Source organism: Littorina saxatilis, linkage group LG5 (assembly GCF_037325665.1).
Source record: "Littorina saxatilis isolate snail1 linkage group LG5, US_GU_Lsax_2.0, whole genome shotgun sequence".
NCBI lineage: Eukaryota > Metazoa > Mollusca > Gastropoda > Littorinimorpha > Littorinidae > Littorina > Littorina saxatilis.
Window position 1 is genome coordinate 55,190,563 of NC_090249.1, and position 26,225 is coordinate 55,216,787.

A 26,225-nucleotide genomic window follows, 5' to 3' on the forward strand; every position below is an offset into this window, starting at 1 on the left:
TTGCGCTGAGAATGATAGCACGCTTTTCTGTACCTCTCTTCGTTTTAACTTTCTGAGCGTGTTTTTAATCCAAACATATCATATCTATATGTTTTTGGAATCAGGAACCGACAAGGAATAAGGTGAAAGTGTTTTTAAATTGATTTCGACAAATTAATTTTGATCATAATTTTTATATATTTAATTTTCAGAGCTTGTTTTTAATCCAAATATAACATATTTATATGTTTTTGGAATCAGCAAATGATGGAAAATAAGATGAACGTAAATTTGGATCGTTTTATAAAAAAAATATTTTTTTTACAATTTTCAGAGTTTTAATGACCAAAGTCATTAATTAATTTTTAAGCCACCAAGCTGAAATGCAATACCGAAGTCCGGGCTTCGTCGAAGATTACTTGACTAAAATTTCAACCAATTTGGTTGAAAAATGAGGGCGTGACAGTGCCGCCTCAACTTTCACGAAAAGCCGGATATGACGTCATCAAAGACATTTATCAAAAAAATGAAAAAAAACGTCTGAGGATATCATACCCAGAAACTCTCATGTACAATTTCATAAAGATCGGTTCAGTAGTTTGGTCTGAATCGCTCTACACGCACGCACACACACACACATACACCACGACCCTCGTTTCGATTCCCCCTCTATGTTAAAACATTTAGTCAAAACTTGACTAAATGTAAAAAACAGATATAATATGCGTACAAGGGTCTTATATCACTGACGACGTTAAGGAACTATGGGAAAAAGAATGGGGAGGGAAGATGTTTTATTCCACTGTCTCCAACCACAGTATGGGTCAGCTAGTTTTAGTGAATAAGAACTTTCAACATGATGTAAAATGTGTGTTTAAAACAGACCGAATGTTAGGTGTAGAAATTCAGATAGATGATAAGAAACTGTATGTAATCAATGTGTATTCCCCAACAATAGTGAATGAGAAAGAACTTTTTCTTAAAAAATTAAGTACCCACATTGAAACGATTGAAACAGATGACGTTATTGTATGTGGAGATTTGAATTGTGTTCTGTCAAATTCACTTGATGTAATTTGTGGTGATGATCATGCACAGAAAGCTATAGACAATTTTAAACGTTTTTTGCGTGACTCTGACTGTCAGCTGGATGATATGTGGAGACTCTTTAACCCAGATTGTAAAGAATTTACGTGGAGTCGCAAGAACCCATTTATAGCAAGAAGACTTGATTACATTTTAGCCTCTAGTGGAGTGGTCGACCACGCCAGCGATTGTATCATACAGTCAGTGGCTCATTCAGATAACCGACAGGTCATCTTGACCTACAAAGTAACGCACGTGTTGCGTGGTCCATTATACTGGAAGTTTAATGATAGCCTACTGCACGATAAAGCATTAGTTGACAACATCAATATATTTCTTAAAAAATATGAAGAAGAATCAAGTAATGAAGATGCACAAATAAGATGGGATATATGTAAAATAAAAATAAGAGAGATGTGTATATCGTATTCTAGAGAAAAGAAAACTCTCAGTATAAACAAACACACCCTTTTACAACAGCAGCTAAATGAAACAGACAGACTTTTGGCTCTGGACCCCAGTAACGCCAGATTGGTGACTAAGCGAGAGCACATCAAGCAGGAGCTAAAACTATTTACAATACAAGAAGCTAAAGGGGCACAAATTAGATCTAGGATAAAATTCATTGAGGAGGATGAGATAAACACGCGTTATTTCCTAAACTTAGAGAAAGCTCACGCAAAAAATAAGATACTAGATAGAATAGAAATAACAGAGAATGAATTTATTACAAGTCAGTCTGAAATATCAAAGGAACAAACCCGCTTTTTTACTAACAGATACACTAAAAACACCAATTTTAATAACTTTCTTGGGGACGAATTTTTAAAAAATACTGACATTCCAAAATTATCAGAGGAGCAAAAGGGCAGTATTGATCAAGAAATTACAGAAAAAGAACTCCTTATTGCACTTAAGGGAATGCGAAGTAATTCTGCTCCAGGATTGGATGGAATAACAACCAATTTCATAAAGTTCTTTTGGAGTAATATAAACAAAATGTTATTATCCTCTTTTTGGTCAGCCTTTGAAAAAGGGGAACTATCTGTATCCCAGAAGCGAGCAGCAATCACACTGATACACAAAGGAAAGGGGTTGAAACGAGAGCACCTAAATAACTGGCGTCCTATATCTGTAACAAACACCGACTATAAACTATTAGCGAAATGCCTTGCAAACAGATTAAATCAAGTCATCAATTACTTAATAAGTGAAGATCAAGTTGGGTTTAAAAAAAAAAGAAATTCCAGCATTGTTATTAGAATGATTGATGACGTCATTGAATATATGAATAACAGTAATCAACCAGGTATTTTAATGGCGCTAGACTACAGAGCTGCTTTTGACACGATTTCTAAAGAATATATGCTCTGGGCGTTCCAAAAGTTCGGATTTGGTAAATATTTTATTAGGTGGGTCGATACTTTAACAAAAAATACAGAGAGTAGTATTAACTACATGGGATGGATCTCGAGTCCATTCCCATGTGATGCTGGAATAAGACAAGGATGTCCATTTTCGCCATTAGCCTTTGTTCTGGCCCTCGAAGTGTTAGCAATCAAAATCCGTGCAGATCAAGATGTTAAAGGGATTAAACTGCCAAGGAATTCTGATAGACATGGTGAAATTCTTAAACTACTTATGTATGCTGACGACATTAGTTTCTTCCTACAAGATGAGAAAGACCTAAGAAACGTATTACATCTTATAACTCAGTTTTCAAAATTTTCAGGGTTAGCAATGAATGATCAAAAGACAGAAGCAATGTGGCTTGGTATAAATAAATTGTCTGCTGACCGACCATGTAATATTATTTGGAAAAAACAAATCAAAATCTTAGGAATTCATTTCAACAACTCTGTCCCAGCCTCCAACCTAGAAGAAAACTGGGAACCTAAACTACATAAAGTAAATTCATTAATAGCAACATGGTCGAAAAGAAACCTAAGTATAATGGGGAAAATTTGTATAGTCAAAACATTAATGTTGTCACAGTTTACTTACGTACTGCAATCTCTATGTGCCACAGAAAACTTCCTCAATAAGCTAAATTCATCTCTATTCCGATTTATCTGGAAGAAAAAATATTCAAACAAAAGAGCTTATGAAAAAGTTAATAGAAAAGTAATGTGCCAAGAGACAAATCTTGGAGGTCTGAAAATGATTAATGTCAAAGATGTACAAACATCATTTCTAATCTCATGGATTATGAGGCTGATGGACGGAAGTAACGCAAAGTGGCAACAGATTCCATTAGCATCCTTTTTAAATATGGGCGAACGCTTATGCTGTCTGCGCTCAAATGTGAGTGCAGAAAATTTTAAAGGACTAGGTGCCATAAAGCAATATTTCTGGAAACAAGCTTTTATCACCTGGCTAAACAATAAACACAAGATCAAAGAAATAAGCAGTAATGAACAGCATATAAGTGCACGCAATCAAACCTTATGGAATAATACAAATATAAGGTACAGGAAGCAAACGCTATACATGAATGACTGGATAAAGGCTAAAATATGCGTTGTTAAAGATGTTTTTAACGATAACGACATGTGCTCTTTTGAAGAAATATGTGATCGAACTGGATATAAACAGTCGCGCCTATTTGAATATAATGCAATACAGACTGCCATTAAAGCTCTATTATTGCGTGATACGGGTCAGGCCCGTTCTGATCATATGCCATTTATACAATTATCTCCACGCCAAATTCGCCTAAAGATGTTAAACTATGAGATAAAGGAGCCAAGCTCAGCTGGATTTTGGTCGAACAAATTAAATATCACATTAGAAGATAAACACTGGAAATTAGCTAACGAATGCTTGACAGAAACCCGTCTTCGTCTATTGCATTGGAAAATATTACACAATATATATCCCACCAATATTTTGCTACATAAGATGGGAATTCGTCAAACAAATCTTTGTCAGTATTGTAACGAAACCGACTTCATCGAGCACTTTTTTTGGCAGTGTAGAGCAGTGCAACCCATATGGCAGGAATGTCAAGGGTACATATTTAAATGTACAGGCAAAAATATAAAGTTAAGATGCGAAGAGGCTCTTTTGGGGTATTTCACACGTGATATCCCCAGAGAGAAAACCTTCATAATTAATCACCTTATATTGATATCGAAAATGTGCATAAGCCAGTTTAAGTACGGAAATCCAAAAACTAACATGAAGGTCTTATTTCAGAACCAAGCTCGACTTCGAAATTTCTAGTAAAATTGAACTGTGTATAAGAATATAGATAACTAGTAGTATAGTGCTGTTAATGTAAAGTTATTTATATATGCGCTGTATGATGCTGTGCTGAAAACTAGTACTGTAATTGGTAATTTGTAAATTCTCGCCTTTTGTCTATTGAGCGTTATGTATTGTCCCGCTCAAAATGGAATTATTTAACAGAATTATGGGAACAACAACAACAAACAACACACACACACACGCACACACACACACACACACACACGCACATACACGCAAACAAACGCACAAACCACTAGACATAGCAAAGGTGAATGAATTAGCTGTAACGATAGAGTAACTGTAATGAAAAATAAAATTGTCCATAAAAAAAAATAAAAAAAATAAAAGAAAACAAAATTAAAATTTCTTTAAAAAAAAAAAAGACCAATGAAGAAGGATATGCTCACCGCCCAAAAAAAAAAAAAAAAAAAAAAAAAAAAAAAAAAAAACGAAAGAGGCAAAAAAGATGGGTTGAAGCAGCCTTGCATGCAACTGAGGTCAAAAAAAAATTCTCTTAATCACTCAAAGTCGGAGTATGGCTGCTCATGTGGCAGGGTTTAACAAACGGCCTTACACGCAAAATGCTCATCCCCGAACAGGGATGACCCTGGGAACTCAAGCCCAGGAACAAGAAGAAGAAGAAGAGGCACAATGAGGCGTTGATTTCCAACAACAGCTTTAAAGATGTTCATGTGGGAATGTGTAAGTGGGCGTAGTCGAATGTCCATGTGGGAATGTGTAAGTGGAGCATATAAGAATGCCCATGTGTGAATGTGTAAGTGGAGCGTATAAGAATGTGTAAGTGGAGCGTGGTCGAATGTCCATGTGTGAATGGGTAAGTTGAGCGTATAAGAATGTCCATGTGTGCGATGTGTAAGTGAGACATGGATGTGTTCATGTCTGAATGCGTAAGCACAATGCAAGGAATGTCCAGAGAGGTATGTGGGAGGTGTGTTTATAACCTGCCCTGTTATATAGTGCTATATGTCTTATGTAAAATCAATGTCTTGTTTGTATTATTGTTATGTACCACGCCTGAATTTCTCTATGAGATAATAAAGTATTCTTATTCTTATTCTTATTCTTATTTTCTTGATGGAATTGGCGCAAAATAATTGAACTCATATGGTCATATGCATACAATCTGTTTGTGTCGCGAGGTGCCCCTGATGAGTGACATGAAGCACTGGTGAAAATCACAATGTGTTAATATCTGAAGCTATACACGTTTTGACAAAATACTTACTCACACACCATTCCTACAAGTTAGGATGAACAGATTTTTTAGGGAATATTGGTCTTAAACATTATGTATTATGAAAACAACAACAACAACAACAACAACAACAACAACAACAACCAAATGAGTAAATGAAAAGATAAATAAATAGATAATCAAATAAATAGTTAAATAAATAAATAAATGAGTAAATAGATAAATAAATAAGCAAAAACAACAACACAAAAACACACACACAAGCAAACAATAAGCAGCAAAACAACACTGACAAAAACTGTACCCTCTTGAAAGTATCAAAGTCACTCACAGGCAATGTCATGTTTGTTTGTGTTACTACTAAATGTACTATTGCTGAATATGACGATGATGATGATGATGATAATGATAGTGATGATACTGATGATGAAGAGGAGGAGGGGGGGAGGAGGAGGAGGAGGACGATATTGCTTGTTTGTTATTTATGGCCTTAACACTCCTGGAAAAAATCACGTTTACAAATATGTTATAACTTTTTCATTTTTCTCAGGTGCAGACTTAAATCTTAATCCCCTTTTCCATTTTATATTTTAATGTGTAACAGGTGAGAGAGGAGGTCATTTGAGGCAGTCACCATGGGCTGCTCTCCAACCACTCCATGGGCAGCAGTCTGCATGCTACTGCTTGTGGTTTTGCTTCCAAACGTCCAAACACAAAGTAAGTGTACAGTTTTTCAATCTGACATTGCTAATTAAAATGAACTATTAATCACATTTGAATCCAATGATTTTATTACAGCATCTCTAATTTCGAAATATTTCTCCTCAACCCGCCGTTTTCTTTGTGAAATGAAAATATTTCTTAGTAATTCTCTTCACCAAATTGTGTCTGCCAGACAGTTTCAACATTAACAACAGAAAGACTGCCAACGTTCCAAAATTCAGAATAGCTTGATTTTTGAAAAAAAGGGACATTTACAAGTCCTGCGACCAAATGTTTTTTTTATAGTAGACAGACGCATAATTATTAGACCATACGTATAGGGACCATTTTACCAGAGAGCTCGTCTTTTATTTGTTGCATTTGTCTCATAAGTATTTGTCTATCTGTTCCATGTACTTGCTAATGTCATTGTTGTTCTGAAAATTTACGTTCCAACAACTAACCTTTTTTGGTTTTACATTTTGTTAAGTTTGGTTTTGATTTGAGTGACAACACAGCCCTGAAAGTCCAAAAAATGGAGCATCAGCCTTTGGCTAGTGATTCTGAACATTTACTAGCCAGAGAGCAAACTTTACTAGCCAAACCAACTATTTGTTTCAGCAACTTGGCGAGTGAATGAAAAAAATGTTACTCGCCGGTTACATGTTTCTACTCGCCACTTTCAGGCAAGCAACAAAGGTCAGATAAAGTATCAATCGAACTGTCATTTATAAAGTCAGATTAATACAACAATTAGGAAGGCAGTTGGGGAAGGGAGGGGCTTACATTGCATTTAGCAGAGGCAATATATTCGGCGTCACTGTTGTATTGTGAAGATAATATCAAACACTCTACATCATTACACCATTTGCTGTTTAGTAAGTATTCTATTTTTAGTACGTGATATCCACAAGGAAAGGTCACAGGGCATATGTATTACTGTGTGTCAACTGCTGGTAATAGTAGTTAAATACTTCAAGTATTATAGACTGCTGTTTTCAGCTATGTGCATCCGCTTCAAGACGTTGTGTTTGGATGTGTTGAGCTATAACACCGATTTTTGTTTCACAGGTCCCTGTGGAGATACTACAACCAGCATTGAGTTTCCTGAGTCCCCAAACAAGTCCTCTATTCATGTCGTTCGTAAGTAGCCTTGGTAACATTTGCAGAGCAATTTGTCTGATTTTGAAGTAGCTAGTAGCTAGAGGATAGTTTTAAGTTACATTTCCCGCCAATGGAAGGGTTTTGATTCAACAGAGCCCCAGAACCATCTCGCGAAGTAAGCTAAACAATTGTTGCGTCGTGTTGGAAATCTCATCGTTGTAGTGTTTATTAGAATTTCATGCTTTTCCTTCTTCTGTGCTACAAAAAAGGGATAACTGCCTTGAACGAGTTTTGATTTTTAACCGTCTTTTCTAGTTTAAAAAATATCTGTGGAATTTATGTTGTATCAGTTTAGATTTACAGTGTATCAGTTACCATGCAAAAGAAATATTTACTGATCTTACGTTGGCAATGACCCTTTGATACATATTTTAGTTAACCTGTAATCATCCGTGACCAAAAAACAACCTTTAAGTTCCAGATACATCTGGCAATAATTTTTTTTCTTTCTGTGCATGCAGCGGATGGTGAAAAACTGTACACGAAAAAGATTGTCAAGTCTGACAATCCGAATCTTGAGATAACCATCATGGACGATGATACAACCTCTACTCCACCTGGGTTGGATTCTAATTCAACTTTTGTAGTGACGTACAACGACATAAGTACACCGTTCGGCTATGACCTTTCCATGAAAAAGGTTGTGGACAGAGATGTGAGTTTGTATGTGTGCGTGTGTGTGTTTGTATGGAGGGTGGGTGGGAGGGTGGCGTGCGTGCGTGTGTGTGAGGGGTGAGAAACAACTGTACACGTTACAGATTGTCGAGTCTGACAACCCGAATCTTGAGATAACCATCATGGACGATGATACAACCTCTACTCCACCTGGGCTGGAATCTGATTCAACTTTGGTAGTGACGTACAACGCCTTAAGTTCACCGTCCGGCTATGACCTTTTCACGAAAAAGGTTGTGGACAGAGATGTGAGTTTGTGTGTGTGCAGAGGCGACTAACGGATTCTGTTTCTCCTTTTACCCTTGTTAAGTGTTTCTTGTATAGAATATAGTCAATTTTTGTAAAGATTTTAGTCAAGCAGTATGTAAGAAATGTTAAGTCCTTTGTACTGGAAACTTGCATTCTCCCAGTAAGGTCATATAATATTGTACTACGTTGCAAGCCCCTGGAGCAATTTTTTTATTAGTGCTTTTGTGAACAAGAAACAATTAACAAGTGGCTCTATCCCATCTCCTCCCCCCCCTTTCCCCGTCGCGATATAACCTTCGTGGTTGAAAACCAAATAAAGAAAGAAAGAAAGGTTAAGTAAGCTGCGTTCGCACGCTACGCGGAGACACGCGTGACCCGTTTCGGTCTTTTGATGTGGTTACTCGAGACTATCTTAACCTGTTCGCTGATAGTAATCACTTGCATGTAAAGCATTACCTGAATTTACTTGAATTGACTAGTACTTAAAATGTGCCCTTGATTTATAAATGAATACACCACACACGCACACATTGTTGCTGGTGTTTGTCTTCTTTGTTGTTTCTTGGACGGTGTGTTGCCCATTAAAGCAACTTACCTAAGGACGTCAGCTGATGCCTTACAGGCAGAAAAAGGGTTAATATAGTCTCGGCGATGACTGTTTTTTGTGTACATCTGTTACTTTGATGCCGACAGCTGGACTAAGTGTTTTTTGTTTCTCTTTAAACCGGTACATATAGTCTTTCTCCTGCTTTTTGTTTTCAGGGTACAGATCCGGGTTCTCACGATGACGTCAATACACTGCAGTACCGACTGAAATGCATTGATGGGAATGATGCCAATCGTGTATGTAAAGCCTGTTAACTAAATTTTTCGCTGACATTTTTTTTGCAATTGTAAATTTGCACACTACTTTTTACAAATGTACCACATGATTTAACTTTTAAACACGTCTTGCACTCAGATAGATGCGATAGGAAAGTTGTCTTCTGCGGTTGGAAAAGTGTGTGTGTGTGTGTGTGTGTGTGTGTGTGTGTGTGTGTGTGTGTGTGTGTGTGTGTGTGTGGGTGTGTGTGTGTGTGTGTGTTTCAATTCGTTAGAACGTTTGTATAAATGTGAGTGGGTCTTTTTTCTGAAGCTTTGACTTACAGTTTACTTTCATGTTCTCTCTCTCACAGACCGTTTTCTACCATGTTCTGAAGATTCAAATCACGGATCGAAACGATAATGCTCCTGAGTTCCAAAGATTGCCTTATGAGGTTACCGTGAATGAGGTACTAAATCTTAACATTGCTACAATCTTGTGCGCGCGAGCATGTAAGTGTGGTCAAATATTATTGTGCGTGTATGTGTATGCGCATGCGTCTGCGTGCATGCGTGTGTGATTGTGCGTGCGTGCGTGCGTGCGTGCGTGCGTGTGTGTGTGTGTGCGTGTGTGTGTTCGTGCGTGCGTGTGTGTGTGTGTGCGTGTGTGTGTTCGTGCGTGTGTGTATGTGTGCTTGTGTGTGTGTGTGTGTGTGTGTGTGTGTGTGTGTGTGTGTTTGTTTGAAGCTGTGTGAGCCTGTGCTTGTTGATATTATCGAACAAGTACAGCAATGCATACATGTGTATTTCTTTATTAATCCTGCAACGTTAAACGCTAACATGTTAAATAGCTTGACTGGAATATCATTTACAGCTGACACCGGTGGGGATGACAGTGTTCAGTTCCATCTCCGCCACAGACCTTGACAACGGCAACAACAAGCTGGTGAAATACAGCATCGCTACTGCTGACGATTCTCAAGTAGGAGCAAATTATTATTTGATATTTTAAATGTGCAAGCTCATTGTCGACAATTAGGATACAAATTCGTCACTTTAAACCCAAATGTCGGCTTGTTTCTGTTTCATGGTTAAGTTCCACAGTTGTATAAGTAGGCCTGCGATACCTTTGAAGCCCTTACAAAGGTATCTTTGGATAAAAACTATCTCCTGCCAATATTCCGAAAAGTTTTGTATAATGTTCTTAAAGATCAACTAAATTCACAATGATAGCTGGATCCTGATGGTGATGATGATGGTGATGATGATGATGATGGTGGTGATGGTGGTGATGGTGATGGTGGTGGTGATGGTGGTGATGGTGGTGGTGGTGGTGGTGGTGATGATGGTGATGATGGTGGTGATGATGATGATGATGATGATGATGATGAACAATCACAATGATGATGATGATGATGATGATGATGATGATGATGATAATATAAAATATAAAATCACCTCTGAGTTATTCATAATTATTGTAAAGGATTTTCATTTCCAACTCTTCCTAATCCCATTGCTGGGAAAATCGGATCGCTTCCTACTTATGTGTGTTCGTGTTTAGGCCAAATACAAATATAATTAGGTTGGTTTAGGGTAACCCGACCGACCCTACTTTTTCCCACCGACCCTAAAACTTGTTTTTTCATTTTTCAAAAGATAACCATTTTTTGGCACATTTTGTGACCGAGACTAAGGGAAGTAACCTCCTTCGATATCGACTAAATTAAACTAAACTAAATTATAAAGCCGACCTACCGACCCTATTTTGGGGGGTCACGTTATCCTAAACCAACATATATTTTTATTTGACCTGAGTTGTAATCAACAACGTGCACTTCTGGCAGAATGATCGAGTTCTTTTGTGTGCCACTGTGGTGACACGGGGTGGGACAAGGATACCGTTTCTAAGTCTGAACATACAGTGGACCCGTGTCCGTCCCGGCCTGGATTCGAACCCGTGTCCAGTACTCTAGCAATTGAGCTAAAGGCCCCCCTTCCCTTATTTTTGTCATACTATTGTTGCAGTTCAGACAAGATGGAGTTTTCACAATGACGAGCGAGGACAGCGGAATTGTGGTTTTGAGTAAACCTCTGGACTACGAGGCCATGGTGAACCAGGTTGGCAGCGCGTCCCTCACTGTGTACAGGATGAACATCACAGCCACGGTGAGAACTCTGCCATTTACCTGTCCTTGATACTGGTTTTGTTCCTCTCCGCATCCCTTATTATCCGTTATACCGAATGGCAAACAATCACAAACAATGATACGATGATGTCTCTCATATTGTTCCTAATTTTGACACCAGTGTTTCTTTTTGTCAAGCTTTGTTTGTTGTAAGCGTAGAAAAGGCAACGCATATCTGGGCAGGGTACAACATTAGTTTGTCCCAGGGTAAACTTAAAATAATCTAAAAATAGCACACCGACAGTGACATGCATCTTCTTTGCCTGTTGGCCTGCAGGATAACGCTAAGGAATTTTCGCCAATGTCCAGCTGGGCGTACCTAAACATCACCATCACAGACGGTGACGACTTGGGACCTGTGTTCATCTATGACAGCTGTCCTACCAGTCAGTACAAGCCCTGTGTTCGTCCCAAGTACTATGACACTATCGTCAATGGCACAACATCGGTGGGTGACTAGTGTTCAGTTAGCACTTTAACATTTCTGTTTCCCTCCCTCTGTCTCTTCCTCGCGGTCTTTCTTGCGTTAGTGTGTGTGATAGTGTGTGCGTGTGTGTGCGTGTGTGCGCGCACGCGTTTGTGAGTGTGTGTGTGTGTTGTTGTTGTGTGTGTATGTGTGTGTCAGTGTGTGTGTTTGGGTTTGTGTGTGTGTGCGTGTAGCTGTGTGAGCCTCTGTGTGTGTGTGTGTGTGTGTGTGTGTGTGTGTGTGTGTGTGTGTGTGCGTGTTAGTATGTGTGTGTGTGTGTGTGTGTGTGCGTGTGTGTGTGTGTGTGTGTGTGTGTGTGTGTGTGTGTGTGTGTGTGTGTGTGTGTCTGGTAACAACAAGTATAGATACATAGATTATTGATTGCTGTACATATCATCTGTCACCTCGGCTTTTAGAATCAAAATAAGTTTTCGGCAGTAAGAAGTATGTGACTTGAAACAGATCGAATGGACGCACGTTTTTTTAAAAGCTCACTGCACCTCAGCTTGTATGCATACAAACATGTGTTCTAAATAATTAACTTTTACCCATAAACAATCTTTACTAAATTATGCATTACTCTCAACAGCCGCCAAACGAGTTTCTCCAAGTGCTACCCGTTCCCCGCCTGTCGAACCCAAACCAGACTGTGCCGATCATAGTTCGTGATGGAGACTCCCTGAATGCTTCTGTACAGTGCTCCATTACCTACAGTGAGTGTGTTTAAGCCATAGTGCAATTATGCTATTTTTCCCCGTATCAGCACATCCGTGTCTATTTTTAATCACTAAAAAGGTAATTGATTATGTAGACGTTATGTAATCCTCCAACAATGGACCATCATTTCTTGTCAAGAATGTTAAATGATCGTAGAACAAGATTAATCGAAAAAAGTATCCAGTGCCTTTTGCAGTAACATGAATTATCAACAAGTCGCGTGAAGTGACATCAACCATGTTTGTCAATCTGTTGGTCTATACATCAACAGTGAACTAAAACTGGCTGACCGAAACCCGTCGACCAAGACGGCGCTGTCTTGGTATCATGTACAGAGGGTACCTCATTTAAAAAAACCGGATTTTCCTTGTTTTTGAGTTTAATATCAATCCAAACATTACATTAACAGCTATTGTGTTTTCAGCGTAGCAATAGGGTCCGATATTTAGACGAGACAAGTATAATGCCGACGAGTCGAAGACGAGTCGCATTATACTTGTTCGAGTCTAAATATCGGACCCTATTGCTACGCTGAAAACACAATAGCGATTATATAGCTGTTCTGACCTTTATTTGTTGTTCCAAACTTACAAAATGACAGTTTTTGCGTCGATGCGTTGATCTCAGGTTTTGATAGCAGGCGCCGTTTCTTATGCGCAATAGTTTTGCGCAGGCTATTCACTGACTTTGGAAAAAAACTCGATTTGACAACACAGCTGTTAAACAGCTTTTTATTAGTTCATTCGTATACAACAAAAAGAAGTTTGAGGTTTTTTTAATTTTGAACAAGACTACTTATGAAGAAGACCAAAACACAACATCAACGGAAAACTAGAAACAACTGAAGAACTAGGATGCAACAAGGGGAGGAAAAGAGAACAGCTAATCCGTCCGTACAAAGCGAACAGACCGGGCAGCGACGTTTCCAGTTTGGGTGAATGGCATTTATACTTGTCTCGTCATGAAGCGAATTTTTCAACCTCAGTTATACACGACTACATGAATGTTAGTGCCATGGGTTGTACATCAATACTTCAGAGGGGAAGTGGGGTATTTAGTGTGGAGTTACGAGATAAGAAAAGCCGAATGCGAAAATGTGTGTCAGTCGGCAACTGTGAACTGAGCTCACAGGCACACAAAAACGGCTGTTCCGTTTTACTCCCCTGTTTGTAATACATCTTTCGACTTTGGGCATTTTGTGGTGTTTAGGGACAGAAAATAATAGGTTTAGTCCTGTTTCATCGGAAAGTTAGCAGAAAAGGGTATGCTATCGACATTTGTAAAGCTGAAAAACATTCCCGAGAAGAATTTCAAGTTGTCAGTGTATGCTGTTGTCGATCAGTGAAACATCGTGTGGTACAGGTGGGTAAACCGGAACCATGCGTCTTTGTTATTGACAATATGCTTTTGGATATTGAGAAAAATGGCCGACTTCCGTAGCATTATGATTTGATGATCGGAAGAGACCATCCAATCACAGCCCCCGAATTCCCCCACATGTTCATCAGAATAGCTTAAGCTATATAGCTAGCTGAATATTGTTTGGGATTCACAGACACAGAAAGAATGCGATGGAACTTCTTTTGTGTCTCTTATTGTAATTTCGATTTCAAGCGACATTTTGATTAACAAATTAATGAAACAATTTTTAAGCTTTCAAGATCAAATGCAAATCCATTGTCCGGACCAGGTCAAACAATGTTTGATCAACATTTCAATCAATTTGAAAAAGTACGGTCGCGACTGTTCTGCCTCAACTTTTCTTAAACGCAGAATATAAGGTCACCAAAGACATTTATCAAAAATGAGAAAAAACATTGGGAAGAATTTAAATGTAGAATTTTATGAAGATCTGTTCAGTAGGTTTCAACAAATCGCTCTACACACACGCGCGCACGCACACACACATACACGTTCACACTCGTCTCTATTCAAAGTCTACCGGAATACATTCAGCCACAAATTTACTAAATGTAAACACGTATGAACACAAAAACAACGTCTTGTTAAACATTTGAAATGATCACGAAGTCTTTTTTTTATTCGGATCATTAAGATCCGCCTTTCTTGCTTAATTTTAAGTCTTTATTTCTATCACTCTTTTTGTTGCAAAGAGGATTTGTATTTTTGCACTGCATGGCTAAAGGGATGTAACTCTGAATTTTGGAAGTAATTCAAGCAGCTTTTTGATTGTACCGTAAAATACTAACTTATTATTTTTACGGTAGAAATAAAAGCTATTGACAGACTGTTTTGTGTGTGTTATTTTTGCTACATTGTTCATGAATATCGAGCAACTTTTCTGTTCTTTTTTTAAGCTACTCCTCAGGGGTTTGAAGACAACCTAGAAATAATCACTGAGAACGTCAGTGGACACGAGTACCAGTGCAATGTACGTGTCATCTCACCCTTCAACAGAGACATTGTTCCTTTCTTGGATATCGTTATACTGGTAAGTGCTTGCTTGTGATGTTTTACATTTGGTTCTCATTTTGTCTTTAGCAGGTTCGACATATTGGAAGGAATTTACACTCAACGCATGGGTGCCTATTATTGGCTACTATTTAAAACTCTGGTTCATTCAGACAGCAAAATAACATCGGTTTTTTTCGTTTCGTAAATTTGTATTTGGTATGTGTACCATTATTCAAAGTCATCATTGAACGAAAAGAGGGCAACAATCTAAAAGATGGTCTTCTTTACCAGTAGTTTCTTTTTTTTCCATCTTTTTTTGGCGGGGAGCATCTTTCTTCATTTGTCTTTCATTTTTTCTTTTTTTTTTAACCAAATGCTATGTACTGATATTTCTTATTACCTATATCATTAACAATACTTACACAAATGTAATTTAAACAACTTTTTCTATATCGCAATTCCCTCTCAAATATGCATAAATGTCCAGACGGGAACGATACCTATAAATACCAAAACAAATTGGGAAAAAAAGAGTAGTTTCTTGTTAATTTATTTTACTAAAGAAGATTTCATGCGTCTTCTCAGGCCACAGAACAAAAGACGCGCAACAACTACAGCGAGGAAGCAGTGCTTAGGCTTGTCATCATCCCTAATAACCAGAACCCTCCCACGTTGACGACCACTTCTGGGTCGTTTGAAGGTTACATCCTGGAGAACTCTGCTGTGGGCACGCTAGTCAGCAACGACACCGGTCTCAGAGGTCCTCTCCGTCTCCTGGTCACAGACAGGGATGTGGTATGTCAGACAATGATGTTCATGTTAACTATGTGGTTTGAATGTCGTCTGCAAAATACAGGTGGTATGATGGACAGTACAAGTAATGTTAATTTCTTCATAATATGTGGCAGTAAATGTATTTGTCAAAGATGCTTTAATGCAAAGATGCAATAATATCTTGTGTGTCAGAGAGCTGGTATTTTAGAAAACAATGTTAGTGTTGTGTGTTCAAGATGAAACATGCTTTTGTGAGTTATTTCTAATATGCTGATTGTGAGCAAATGATAACGGACATGTCTTTGACTATCTGTCTTGCTGCCTTTTTCTTTGCTTTTTCACCGATGTGCGTGGGTTTGAGTGAAATAATACTTTGTAGAATATCGCAAAAGGGGGCCAGATTTTCACAGTACAGGGATTCTCTCTTCAAACATAATTGACGAATGTCATGTTCTTTTGCAGGCGCCTGGCGACCCTCCTGGGAACTATGAGATTACTCTTGATCCTTTTAACGGCTTTCACGTGGATGACTCTGGGTACATTCAGTTTCGCGAGGGTACCCTCGACTACGAAACCAAGCGAATCTACATCTTAAACGTAAGCTAGTTGTCGGTGCGGGATTTTAATCTTTGGTTTAATTGCAAGTGGACTTCTAAGATGCACAATTATTTGGAAAAGAGAGAAAAAGTGATACGATGAATGGGGTGGTTTTTTTTCTCGAAGAAAGTTTAAAAACTCGACTTTTTCAAGAAAAAAATGACAAGGAAGAATAGAAATTTTGCTCGTACTTTTCGAGAACATTCGGGGACATGGCACCGGCTCCTGATTTGTCGTGTATATGTATGGAAACAGTTAAGGTAGCCTGACAACCCAATACCTTGTGCTGTAGTCATGCTTTATTTACCGCTTATTTCGGATCGAAACCATTCAAACTGACTTTCAGAACTGACATTCATTTGCTCGGCTTCCTTGCGAGCGGGCAAAATTTCGATCAAGCTAAGTTGTGTGTGTGACTAATTGTTTGTCTGTTCACTTAAAAGACCGTTAGGTCGATATATTTGTCGATATATTTGGGATTGTAACGTATTTTGTCATTATCAACGTTCCAAGAACTTACCTTTCTTGTTTTTTGATTTTGATTTTCAGAAGTTGTGGTTCTGTCCCCCATTCTTCTGTTATTAATCTTTGTCCGACCGACGGACATGTAGGGCCTCAATGTTGTTAGTTGCGATTACAGACTGTCTGTGCAATTATTCGTCTCAAAGGAGCTGTGTACGCAGCTGTCGATGTCGTTGTTCGCCGCTTGTGGTTTTCAAACTCATTCAGATCTGTGAACGACTTAATGATAACAAGTGACTGGGTACAGGCGACTGTGCGAGAGCTGGACACGGTAGAAAGACTGACCGGCAGCGCCACCCTGACCATCCACGTGTTGGACGTCAACGTCCCCAGTGTGCCTTCTGACCTGCTACGAGTGACCGTTCCGGAGGGAGACTATAGCGGAGGGCAGTTCCTCGTCAGTGTAAGTGTTTTGGTGGTTTATTCCCACTCACATCTTGGAAAGAGTCAAAGTAACGAAGTAACAACACTCTTTTCAAAGTCACTCGTTTGTGCAACAGGCAAATGGGGAGAACATTGGTACACAGTACGGTTCAAACTGTTAAATGAAGAATCTCCAGTTAGTGCGCCATACTCATAATGTTAAGCAATGCTGGTGAGTGATTGAGTGATTCGCAATAGTCTGATACCCATGTTCATAAACGGACACTTCCGGACAAATCAGTAAGAAGATATCCGTTGACTTTGACTATCTATCGTGTTGTCTTTTTCGTTGCTTTGTTTTTTACATTTAGTCAAGTTTTGACTAAATGTTTTAACATAGAGGGGGAATCAAAACAAGGGTCGTGGTGTATGTGTGTGTGTGTGTGTGTGTGTGTGTGTGTGTGTGTGTGTGTGTGTGTGTGTGTGTGTGTGTGTGTGTGTGTGTGTGTGTGTGTGTGTGTGTGTGTGTCTGTGTGTGTGTGTGTGTGTGTAGAGCGATCTTTATGAAATTTTACATGAGAGTTCCTGGGTATGAAATCCCCAGATGTTTTCTTCGCATTTTTTCAATCAATGTCTTTGATGACGTCATATCCGGCTTTTTGTAAAAGTTGAGGCGGCACTGTCACACCCTCATTTTTTAATAAAATTGATTGAAATTTTGGCCAAGCAATCTTTGACAAAGGCCGGACTTTGGTATTGCATTTCAGCTTAGAGGCTTAAAAATTAATTGATAATTTTGGTCATTAAAAATCTGAAAATTGTAATTAAAATTATTTTTTATAAAACGATCCAAAAACAATTTCATCTTATTTGTCATTATTTGCTGATTCCAAAAACATATACATATGTTATATTCGGATTAAAAACATGCTCTGAACATTAAACATATGAAAATTATAATTAAAATTAAATTTCCGAAATCGATTTAAAAACAATTTCATCTTATTCCTCGTCGGTTCCTGATTCCAAAAACATATAGATATGATATGTTTGGATTAAAAACACGCTCAGAACAAGCGATGGACAGATGATGCTACGAGTATAGTCAGAATAGGGTCTTGCGGAAAAAATGCAGTGCGTTCAGTTTTATTCTGTGAGTTCGACTGAGCTTGTAAATGTTGTATTTTCGCCTTGCGCGACTTGTTCATAAGTAAATTGGGCTCCAAAGAGTTCTCTCCGTTCAGAGTATGCCAACTGATGATTCGGATCACAAATACCAGGTAGTTCTGGAAGGGTTCTTGCTTTTTATTTGGAATAATTTTCAAAAGCTGTTTGGTTATGTTGCACTTAAAGTTCAATTCAGGGACGTTTTTCTGCTGCTTTTTGGACAAACCTGTTAGCTTCCCAAATCCAACAATGCATTGCGACTGAAGTTTTGTGAGTGACACACCTCTGACCAAGCGGTATTGTGTATTAACAAGAGTAACTGCCCCTCTGGCGATCTGATCAGGGGAAGTTACCCGTGCGAAGTACAGATGCGGAGCAGATGACATACTTTGCTTTCAAAATAGTAATTGAGATTAGGCCACTTGCAGGGTCGACTGATCTTCTGTTTTTAGAGAGAGGGCAGCGAAGAAAGTAGGTGTAGATGTGTTTTAACTATTATACAACGTTTTTCTGCTTGATATTGTTTCTGTGGAACGTTCAGTGTTTTCCAGTGCAAAAAGACGAACACACTTGATGCTGAAGGTTCTGGATGTTGATTACATTAAATCTCAGTAAAACATAGATCTAAACAACAGAGAGAGAGAGAGAGAGAGAGAGAGAGAGAGAGAGAGAGAGAGAGAGAGAGAGAGAGAGAGAGAGAGAGAGAGAGAGAGAGAGTGTGTGTCTGTGTCTGTGTCTGAGTGTGTATACGTATGTTCTCATGCATTAAAAAATGGTGATTACGTTTATTCGGTCAGTCATTTACTGTTTTGAGCTGTCCTGTGAATTATCTGTGGGCCAGGACATAGGAATGACTAAATACTACGGCCAATGATTCCTGCTGCACAAAAACTATTGCTGCAATCACCTTCTATCTTCTATTCACATTGTATCTTTTGGGAAAGGACTAATAATCGGCCTTTGACATTTTTCAAAAATCAAAAAGGTTGCTTTTAAGTTTTACTCGCAATTTATTGTTTGAAAACCAAACTTGTTAAGATTAAGATTCCTCTGTGTCTCCAAAAGTCAAAAGGAAGATGTTGGAAAATCAATTAAAATAGTAAAAACCTGAAAGAGAAGTCTAGGTACGCTCTTTTAAATTATTTGCCACAATCAAGACTACTTTTCCAGCGCACTTGGTAATTATTTTGCTTTGATCTCTTGAACAGCTGAACGCTTCTGAGATAGAGGGTGGAGACAGCAGTCAATTGAACTACACCATCATAGATGTCTACCCTGATGGTTCAGCTGGCATGTTTCGCATCAACGCCAGCGGAGGTGTCTTCCTTCAAGGAGCAGTGTCGGCTGGCGATTCCTTCACACTTCAGACAGAGGTTTCTGGCCTAGGACATACTGACCAGACGTGAGTTTCTATTGTCATGTGTCCTGGGGTTTTGCTTCTCCGTTTCGCGTTGCATACACGTCTGTCTTGTTTCATTTATGGATTGTGTATTTAATTATATGAAGACATTTTGTGTTATTGGCTATATATATATATATAAAAACCATTGACATACAAAAACTAGAGAGTGACATTGGTGAAGGCTGTCGCAAAGTCAGATTAAAGGAACTTTTTTATGATTCTGAGAGAGACGAGGAGGTCAAAAAGACACCAAAATTCTACAAACCTACAGGATATGAACCACCGACTGGTAGAGACATCACACTCGAAACGTACTGCCAAAGTGTGCAATGTAAACTTCAGAACTACAAAGATTCTAAACCTAACCCAACAAAGGACAACATGACTAAAGACCAGAGAACAGCAATGAAAGAACTGAAACAAAAGGTCAAAGAGAGAGAAATAAGAATTAGCAAAGCAGACAAAGGAGGAGCAGTAGTAGTGCAGAACTGCGAAAAATACATCCAAGAAGCTAAAACACAGTTGAACAACCCTCTCCATTACACTAAACTAACCAAGGACACTACCTCTCACGTTGTTCAAACTTCTAATGCTATTGTTGCAGACCTCTATGATAAGGGGGACATTGATAAAACGACAAAAGACTGGGCAGTAACCGATGAAAACAATGTGCAATGTCACCGCTTCTATACTTTACCCAAAATTCATAAGTCCCTTACGAACACTCCGGGTAGGCCAATAGTGAGCGGTGTGAACGGACCAACAGAAAAGCTATCAAAGTTGGTTGACCACTGGTTGCAAGATTGTGTGAAAAGCGTCCCTAGCTACATCCAGGACACCACAGACATGTTGAACACTATAGACCAGTGGAATAACCAGCACGGACCTTTTCCGGAAAACACTAAACTAGTCACGGTTGATGTTGTTGGATTGTATACTAACATTCCTCACTCGGACATGAAGACAGCTATCAAGGAAGAGCTAGATTCCAGACCACAGGGTGATCGGCCACCAACAGAGACTATTGTGAAAGTTGCTGATCACGTACTAACTAACAATGTCTTCACATTTGAGGAAGAAGTGTACCAACAGATTCACGGAACAGCGATGGGGACACCAATGGCACCATCTGTGGCTAACCTGTTCATGGCCGCACTGGAAAGAAAACTATTCCAACAAAGTCCAGTACCTGTTAACTCTGAACTATGGAGAAGATACATTGATGACATCTTTATGCTTTGGACAGGAACAGATGATGACCTAGACACATTCCTAAAACACATCAACTCCCTTCATCCTACCATCAAATTCACTCACCACTCATCGTTAGAAAGAGTCTCCTTTCTAGACATTTCAGTCAGTCTGAAGGATGGATACCTTCAGACTGACCTGTACTCTAAACCTACCGACAGCCATGCCTACCTGTGCCAAAACTCGTGTCACCCAGCTCACGTAAAAAGAAATTTGCCATACTCACAATTTCTGAGACTCAGAAGACTCTGCTCAGAAGAGGAGCAATTTCAACAAAGGTGCGATGAGATGGAGAGACAGTTTTTTGCCAGGGGGTACAGCAAAAAGACTGTTAAAGTAGGTATTCCAAAGTGATTTTCAATTTTTAAATAACCCATATGAAACTTAGTTAAACAAATAGAGTTTTTCATTCTGAGCACAGGAATACTTTTTTTTTAAGGTGGGCTGGAAAAAAAAAAAGTTATGATTTTTTTCCGTATTTTTGGACTCTGAAAATTTTTCGCACATCATTCTTCCGCACATTCAGACATGCCTCAAGCACACAAATCAAATCACATGAGTCAAAAAATGAGTTTATGAATAGTTTATATACTTTTCAGATTGATAATGCAAAATACATTGACAGGAAATACATCGTAATAGAGATACAGAGCTTCAAAAATGGCACAAAATAGCAAAATAAGCCCTCTGCTACTCCCAACAACTCGGCAAGAGTCCATTTTCTAACTCTTTCATCTCTAAATCATAAAATGCATTTTCATTGTAATACATTTTCTAGGAAGAGCAGGATATGATATCTAAGCCTAATTTTTTTCAACTCTATCTGACAACTGGTTAGTACGATATCTTTGATCAAAAATGCCAAAAGTGCTGTTTTGTCAAGTCGAGAAAAATGGCGACTAAGTGGTCATTTTTGGTCTGCCATAACTTTCTTGCTTTAAAAGTTACAAAGCTGTTTTTGGTATCCATTTGTTCATCATTAAAAGCTCGTAATAAGTGATACACACTTGAATTTCTACATGCTTAATAAAAACATAGCAATGTCTTGAAAAAACAGATATTTTGTACATAACGTGAATTTTGGCTTCTTCAAAATGTTTTTATCTGGTTCAATGTTTAAGATAATGCAAGTACCTTATACCAAAATGATCAGTTTTTAATAAACTGTCAGAACAGCAAACAAGACAATGAACGTCTTTTCTTCCCTTGAGACCATAACTGTTTTTTATCTGAGGTAAAAAAAAAAAACATTGAAAAAAATAAAAAAAAATTTTTTTTTTTTTTTTACGAAAAAAGTATGTCTTGATTAGCTTACTCTGTCATGCTTGCAAGTTAACTTTGTAAAAGCTCAATTTTCTGCCTCAGTTTTGAAGATTATTGTTGCACAGCAATTTTTTCTGCCGTCAGTGATAAAGCTTCCTCTTAAAATGTTTAGTTCTTGCTCAAGAATATTTTTTTAGCACAAGATCTCCTTGGTGGGTAGCTTTGAAATTTGCACTTCTTCTTTAGAGTTTGGAGTTTCTCACTCCTGATAAGCTTTCCTTCACATTTCTGTTCTCTTGCTGTAGTTTCTTGACTAAAATTGGCATGCACTTGTTTGAGAAAGTCCAGTTTTTCTTTAGCATTAGTCAAATCAGCAAAGTCCTTAGTTTGCCAAGTGGTAGACAGATTTGCACCACCTACAATATACTCCAAATGTTCAAGCTTTCTTTTTCTGCCTTTTCTTTCCCTTCCTGTAGTATGTTGTGGTATTCCAGCGTAACCATTGTAGCAGCTGAATGTTGAACTTGCAGACTGCTAATGCTATGCTGGTTTTCTTCCCTACTGTCAAGTATTCCTGCTGGTTCAACTGTGCTGTGATGGACTAACTTCTCTTGCTCCTGGTTTGAGCTGTCCAAATTCTTGTTGGAAACACTTCTTCCTTGGCAACTGTTTGACTGCACACTAAATTCATGAACCAAAAACTTCCCAAGTTCTTCAGGGCACCTATCTTTAGCTTTGCTTAAGATTTTGTACTGCATCATACTTTTCTCTTCAGACTTAGCAATCTGTGATCTAGAACATTTCAATCCCCTCCCCTAACACATTCAACCATTCAGAAGCAAAATCATGTTTTACATGTTCTTTCTTTCTAAATTGTTCAAGTGCAATCACAATCTGGTTGTCAGTCGGATACCTGTTCCTAAAAATTGAGAACATGAATGCACATTTGACCAGTCAATGCCAACATCATCAAGTTCTTTGTTTATTATGTTCACATAAGAGGTCTCTTTCAAGAATGCAGCATCAGCTGAAGAAACAGCAATGTTGTTGAAGGATTTTTCAGTCTTCTGGATCAGTGCCTTCACACGTTCTGGATATGAAGAGTCACAAAGCAGCCGACTGAACCAAACAGATAGAGAGAGAGAGAGAGAGAGAGGGATGGATGGATGGATGGATGGATGGATGGATTGTTTATCTAGCAAGGCAATAGCCCCATATGAAGGGGTGTGTTTGTTTGTTTGCTTAACGCCCAGCCGACCACGAAGGGCCATATCAGGGCGGTGCTGCTTTGACATATAACGTGCGCCACACACAAGACAGAAGTCGCAGCACAGGCTTCATGTCTCACCCAGTCACATTATTCTGACACCGGACCAACCAGTCCTAGCACTAACCCCATAATGCCAGACGCCAGGCGGAGCAGCCACTAGATTGCCAATTTTAAAGTCTTAGGTATGACCCGGCCGGGGTTAGAACCCACGACCTCCTGATCACGGGGCTGACGCCTTACCACTAGGCATGTGTGTGAAATGAAATAAAAAGTATACATACAAATAGTATACATGCAGAACATCAAACGTGACAGACCATAAAATATCAGATTATTAACATAATATAGCAGAACAATATGAATACATAGAATATGCAGAGAGAGAGAGAAAGAGAGAGAGAGAATGTAAGTTGCAACACTTATTTAGAAAAATGAATGTCAAAAGAAGCTAATACTAAACAGTGCCATCATATACTGAAGGTAAAACTTCTTTTTTTTCCATCTGTATTTTTCCATTTGAATGCTTACACTGTATGGCCTTGCTCCCAGCAAATCAGTCCCCGGAGCTTAAGTTAAAGCTTGATGAACACCTGCCATCAAGTTAGTCAGGAACTGAGGAAGGCTTGGTCTTCTCCCTCTGCCAGTCATTAAAAATGTCTCCTTTAGTTTCTGGAACCGATCATCTGAGATTGAGAAGGGAAAAGTTGGAGGGCATTAGCACAGTTAAGAATTACCATTTCAAGAAGTGAACACAATATGATTGTATGGTGGTATGTGATGTTTTATGCTCAGATGACACAAAAACGTACTTGATGAAAATCAAGCCATTCAATTTGTGATGATTACACGCATTTATATGTCTCACCAACGCATACTCCAACAACACATACATACTCGAAGAAGGAAAGTTAAAAAAAAAATTTAAAAAAAATTGTGCATGAAAAGTTCAATGTCCATTGCAAGTCAACCACATTTTCAAGGAACTTTGTTACAACAGTGAAATAAAAAAAGAAGTGAACACAATAGTTAGAAAAGAAAACGGAATTATTTGACGTAAAAAAAGCGAAGTTGTTTGCACATCGTAAAATGTAAACAAGGAGATAAGGGAGATCACCCAGAAGACGACTATCGAGCACGCATGCAAAAAAGCTAATTTCTAGTAATTCTCTTTGTTAATGATTCAAATCAATGAACAGATTGTTAGAAATGTGTTTCAAGACTTTATTCCTTGAGTCATAATGCTTTATTTTCCTCACTGTAAAAATACAGCATGCCGAGAAGTTCACTACTCACACTTTCACAAACACTGTACTTCGTCTGCTATCAACTCGGTTCGTTCATCCCCCGTGGTTTTTTAAATAAGCAAATATATCTTAAAGAATTGAAAGAGAACACATTGTAAGGCATATATGCTTACCTTCTAGATAATCTGGATCGAATGGTTCCTCAAAGTTTGGGTGCAAAATCGATTTTTCGCGACCGTGACGTGCCATCGCTTGGTCTTCGGCAAACGCCGCCATTACACGGCGTAATCGACAACGAGAAAAACGGGTTGCCTCGTTTTCGGTTCTCGGGCAAGCAAGCCGTTGGTTGCATCAATATGAAAATAAGACCAGGTGAAAGTTCAAACTCCGACCTTGCCATTCGCATTCATAAAACCGGATATTGTTTGTTCTGAGATGGCAAAATTTTCGAGCGAAGTTTTAAACTGAATAATAGTACTCTTAAACGGAAGCCAATCAAAATAATATTGATATCATCGGGAAGTTTAATCTTTCCTCTTCATGTCTATAGTAGCGGGTTGTTGCTAACTTTAATGGCTTATCTGCCCGAGCGGAGTTTTCCCGGTTGGGGTCAAAACAACGCAGCAAAAACTTCGTTCTGAGGTCAGAAAATCACAACTTAGTAACCATTTTCACACGCGTATTTCAAATGTTAGATTTTGAATCTAATACTTTATTTTTGTTTTAAAGTAACTATGAAGAATCAATTATCATCTTGGTGTATTCTTTTCATTCATTTCACCTCATTCCAGCGAGTTTGAACAAGTTAAAAACCAGTGAAAAATCACGCTCGGCGTCACTTTTCGCCACACGCGAAGAGCACTTTGGAATACCTAGTCAAAGATGGCAGGAGGAAAGCTACAGCTAAAATCAGAAAGGAGACTCTTTCATATCGCAAAAAAACTCCCACAAACAGAGTCCCTTTCGTCATCAATCATAACCCACTCAACCCTCCCCTCGGCCAGTGGTTGCATGGTTTGCAGGAAAGCTTGATCAGCGAGAGTGAACACATGAAAAACGTTCTGCCTGAAACGCCCATTTGTGGGGAGAGAAACTGTAAGAGCATACGCAATATCCTAATGCCGACAGTTCTTCCTCCTAAACACGACAACAACCCTGGGTGTTTCAGGTGTGAGCGTAAAAAATGTGTCATCTGTGAAAAACACTTGATTGAGTCCACCACATTCAATTCATGTAAAACAGGTGAAACTTTCACTCTCAGAGAACACTTCTCTTGTGACACCAAAAACATTATCTATCTCATTTCGTGTAAAAAATGCCACAGTGCCCAGTACGTGGGGCAGACTCAAAACAGTCTCAGAGAAAGGTTCTATCTCCACCGCTCACACATTGGGAAGAACACAGGTACTCTTCTCACAGTGCACTTCAACCAGCCCGACCATTCTCTCGGTGATATGGAGT

The 26,225-nt window shown here is 38.7% G+C and overlaps 1 protein-coding gene and 1 long non-coding RNA gene across 2 annotated transcripts; one reads left to right on the forward strand and one right to left on the reverse strand.

Annotated features, from left to right (window-relative positions):
* Nucleotides 1–9,089: 9,089 nt before the first annotated feature.
* LOC138965958 (cadherin-99C-like) lies at nucleotides 9,090–18,908 on the forward strand. The gene is made up of 11 exons (XM_070338042.1): nucleotides 9,090–9,166; nucleotides 9,499–9,594; nucleotides 9,999–10,106; nucleotides 11,153–11,293; nucleotides 11,591–11,761; nucleotides 12,369–12,492; nucleotides 14,815–14,948; nucleotides 15,497–15,706; nucleotides 16,148–16,282; nucleotides 17,052–17,207; nucleotides 18,876–18,908. Exons 3-11 carry the CDS (start codon nucleotides 10,014–10,016, stop codon nucleotides 18,906–18,908), a joined length of 1,197 nt encoding a protein of 398 aa, XP_070194143.1. The 5' UTR covers nucleotides 9,090–9,166; nucleotides 9,499–9,594; nucleotides 9,999–10,013.
* A 2,647-nt stretch (nucleotides 18,909–21,555) lies between these two features.
* On the reverse strand, nucleotides 21,556–25,640 carry LOC138967470 (uncharacterized). Its single transcript, XR_011455970.1, has 2 exons — nucleotides 24,938–25,640; nucleotides 21,556–24,203 (listed from the first exon to the last, which is right to left on the reverse strand). It is a non-coding gene; the product is annotated as an uncharacterized lncRNA (long non-coding RNA).
* Between the last annotated feature and the right edge of the window lie 585 nt (nucleotides 25,641–26,225).

Coding starts and splice junctions, on each gene's coding strand:
- LOC138965958 (XM_070338042.1), top strand. CDS start 10,014: ATGACAGTGTTCAGTTCCATCTCCGCCACAGACCTTGACAACGGCAAC. Junction 10,107..11,152: donor CTACTGCTGACGATTCTCAA/GTAGGAGCAAAT, acceptor CTATTGTTGCAG/TTCAGACAAGATGGAGTTTT. Junction 12,493..14,814: donor ACAGTGCTCCATTACCTACA/GTGAGTGTGTTT, acceptor TCTTTTTTTAAG/CTACTCCTCAGGGGTTTGAA.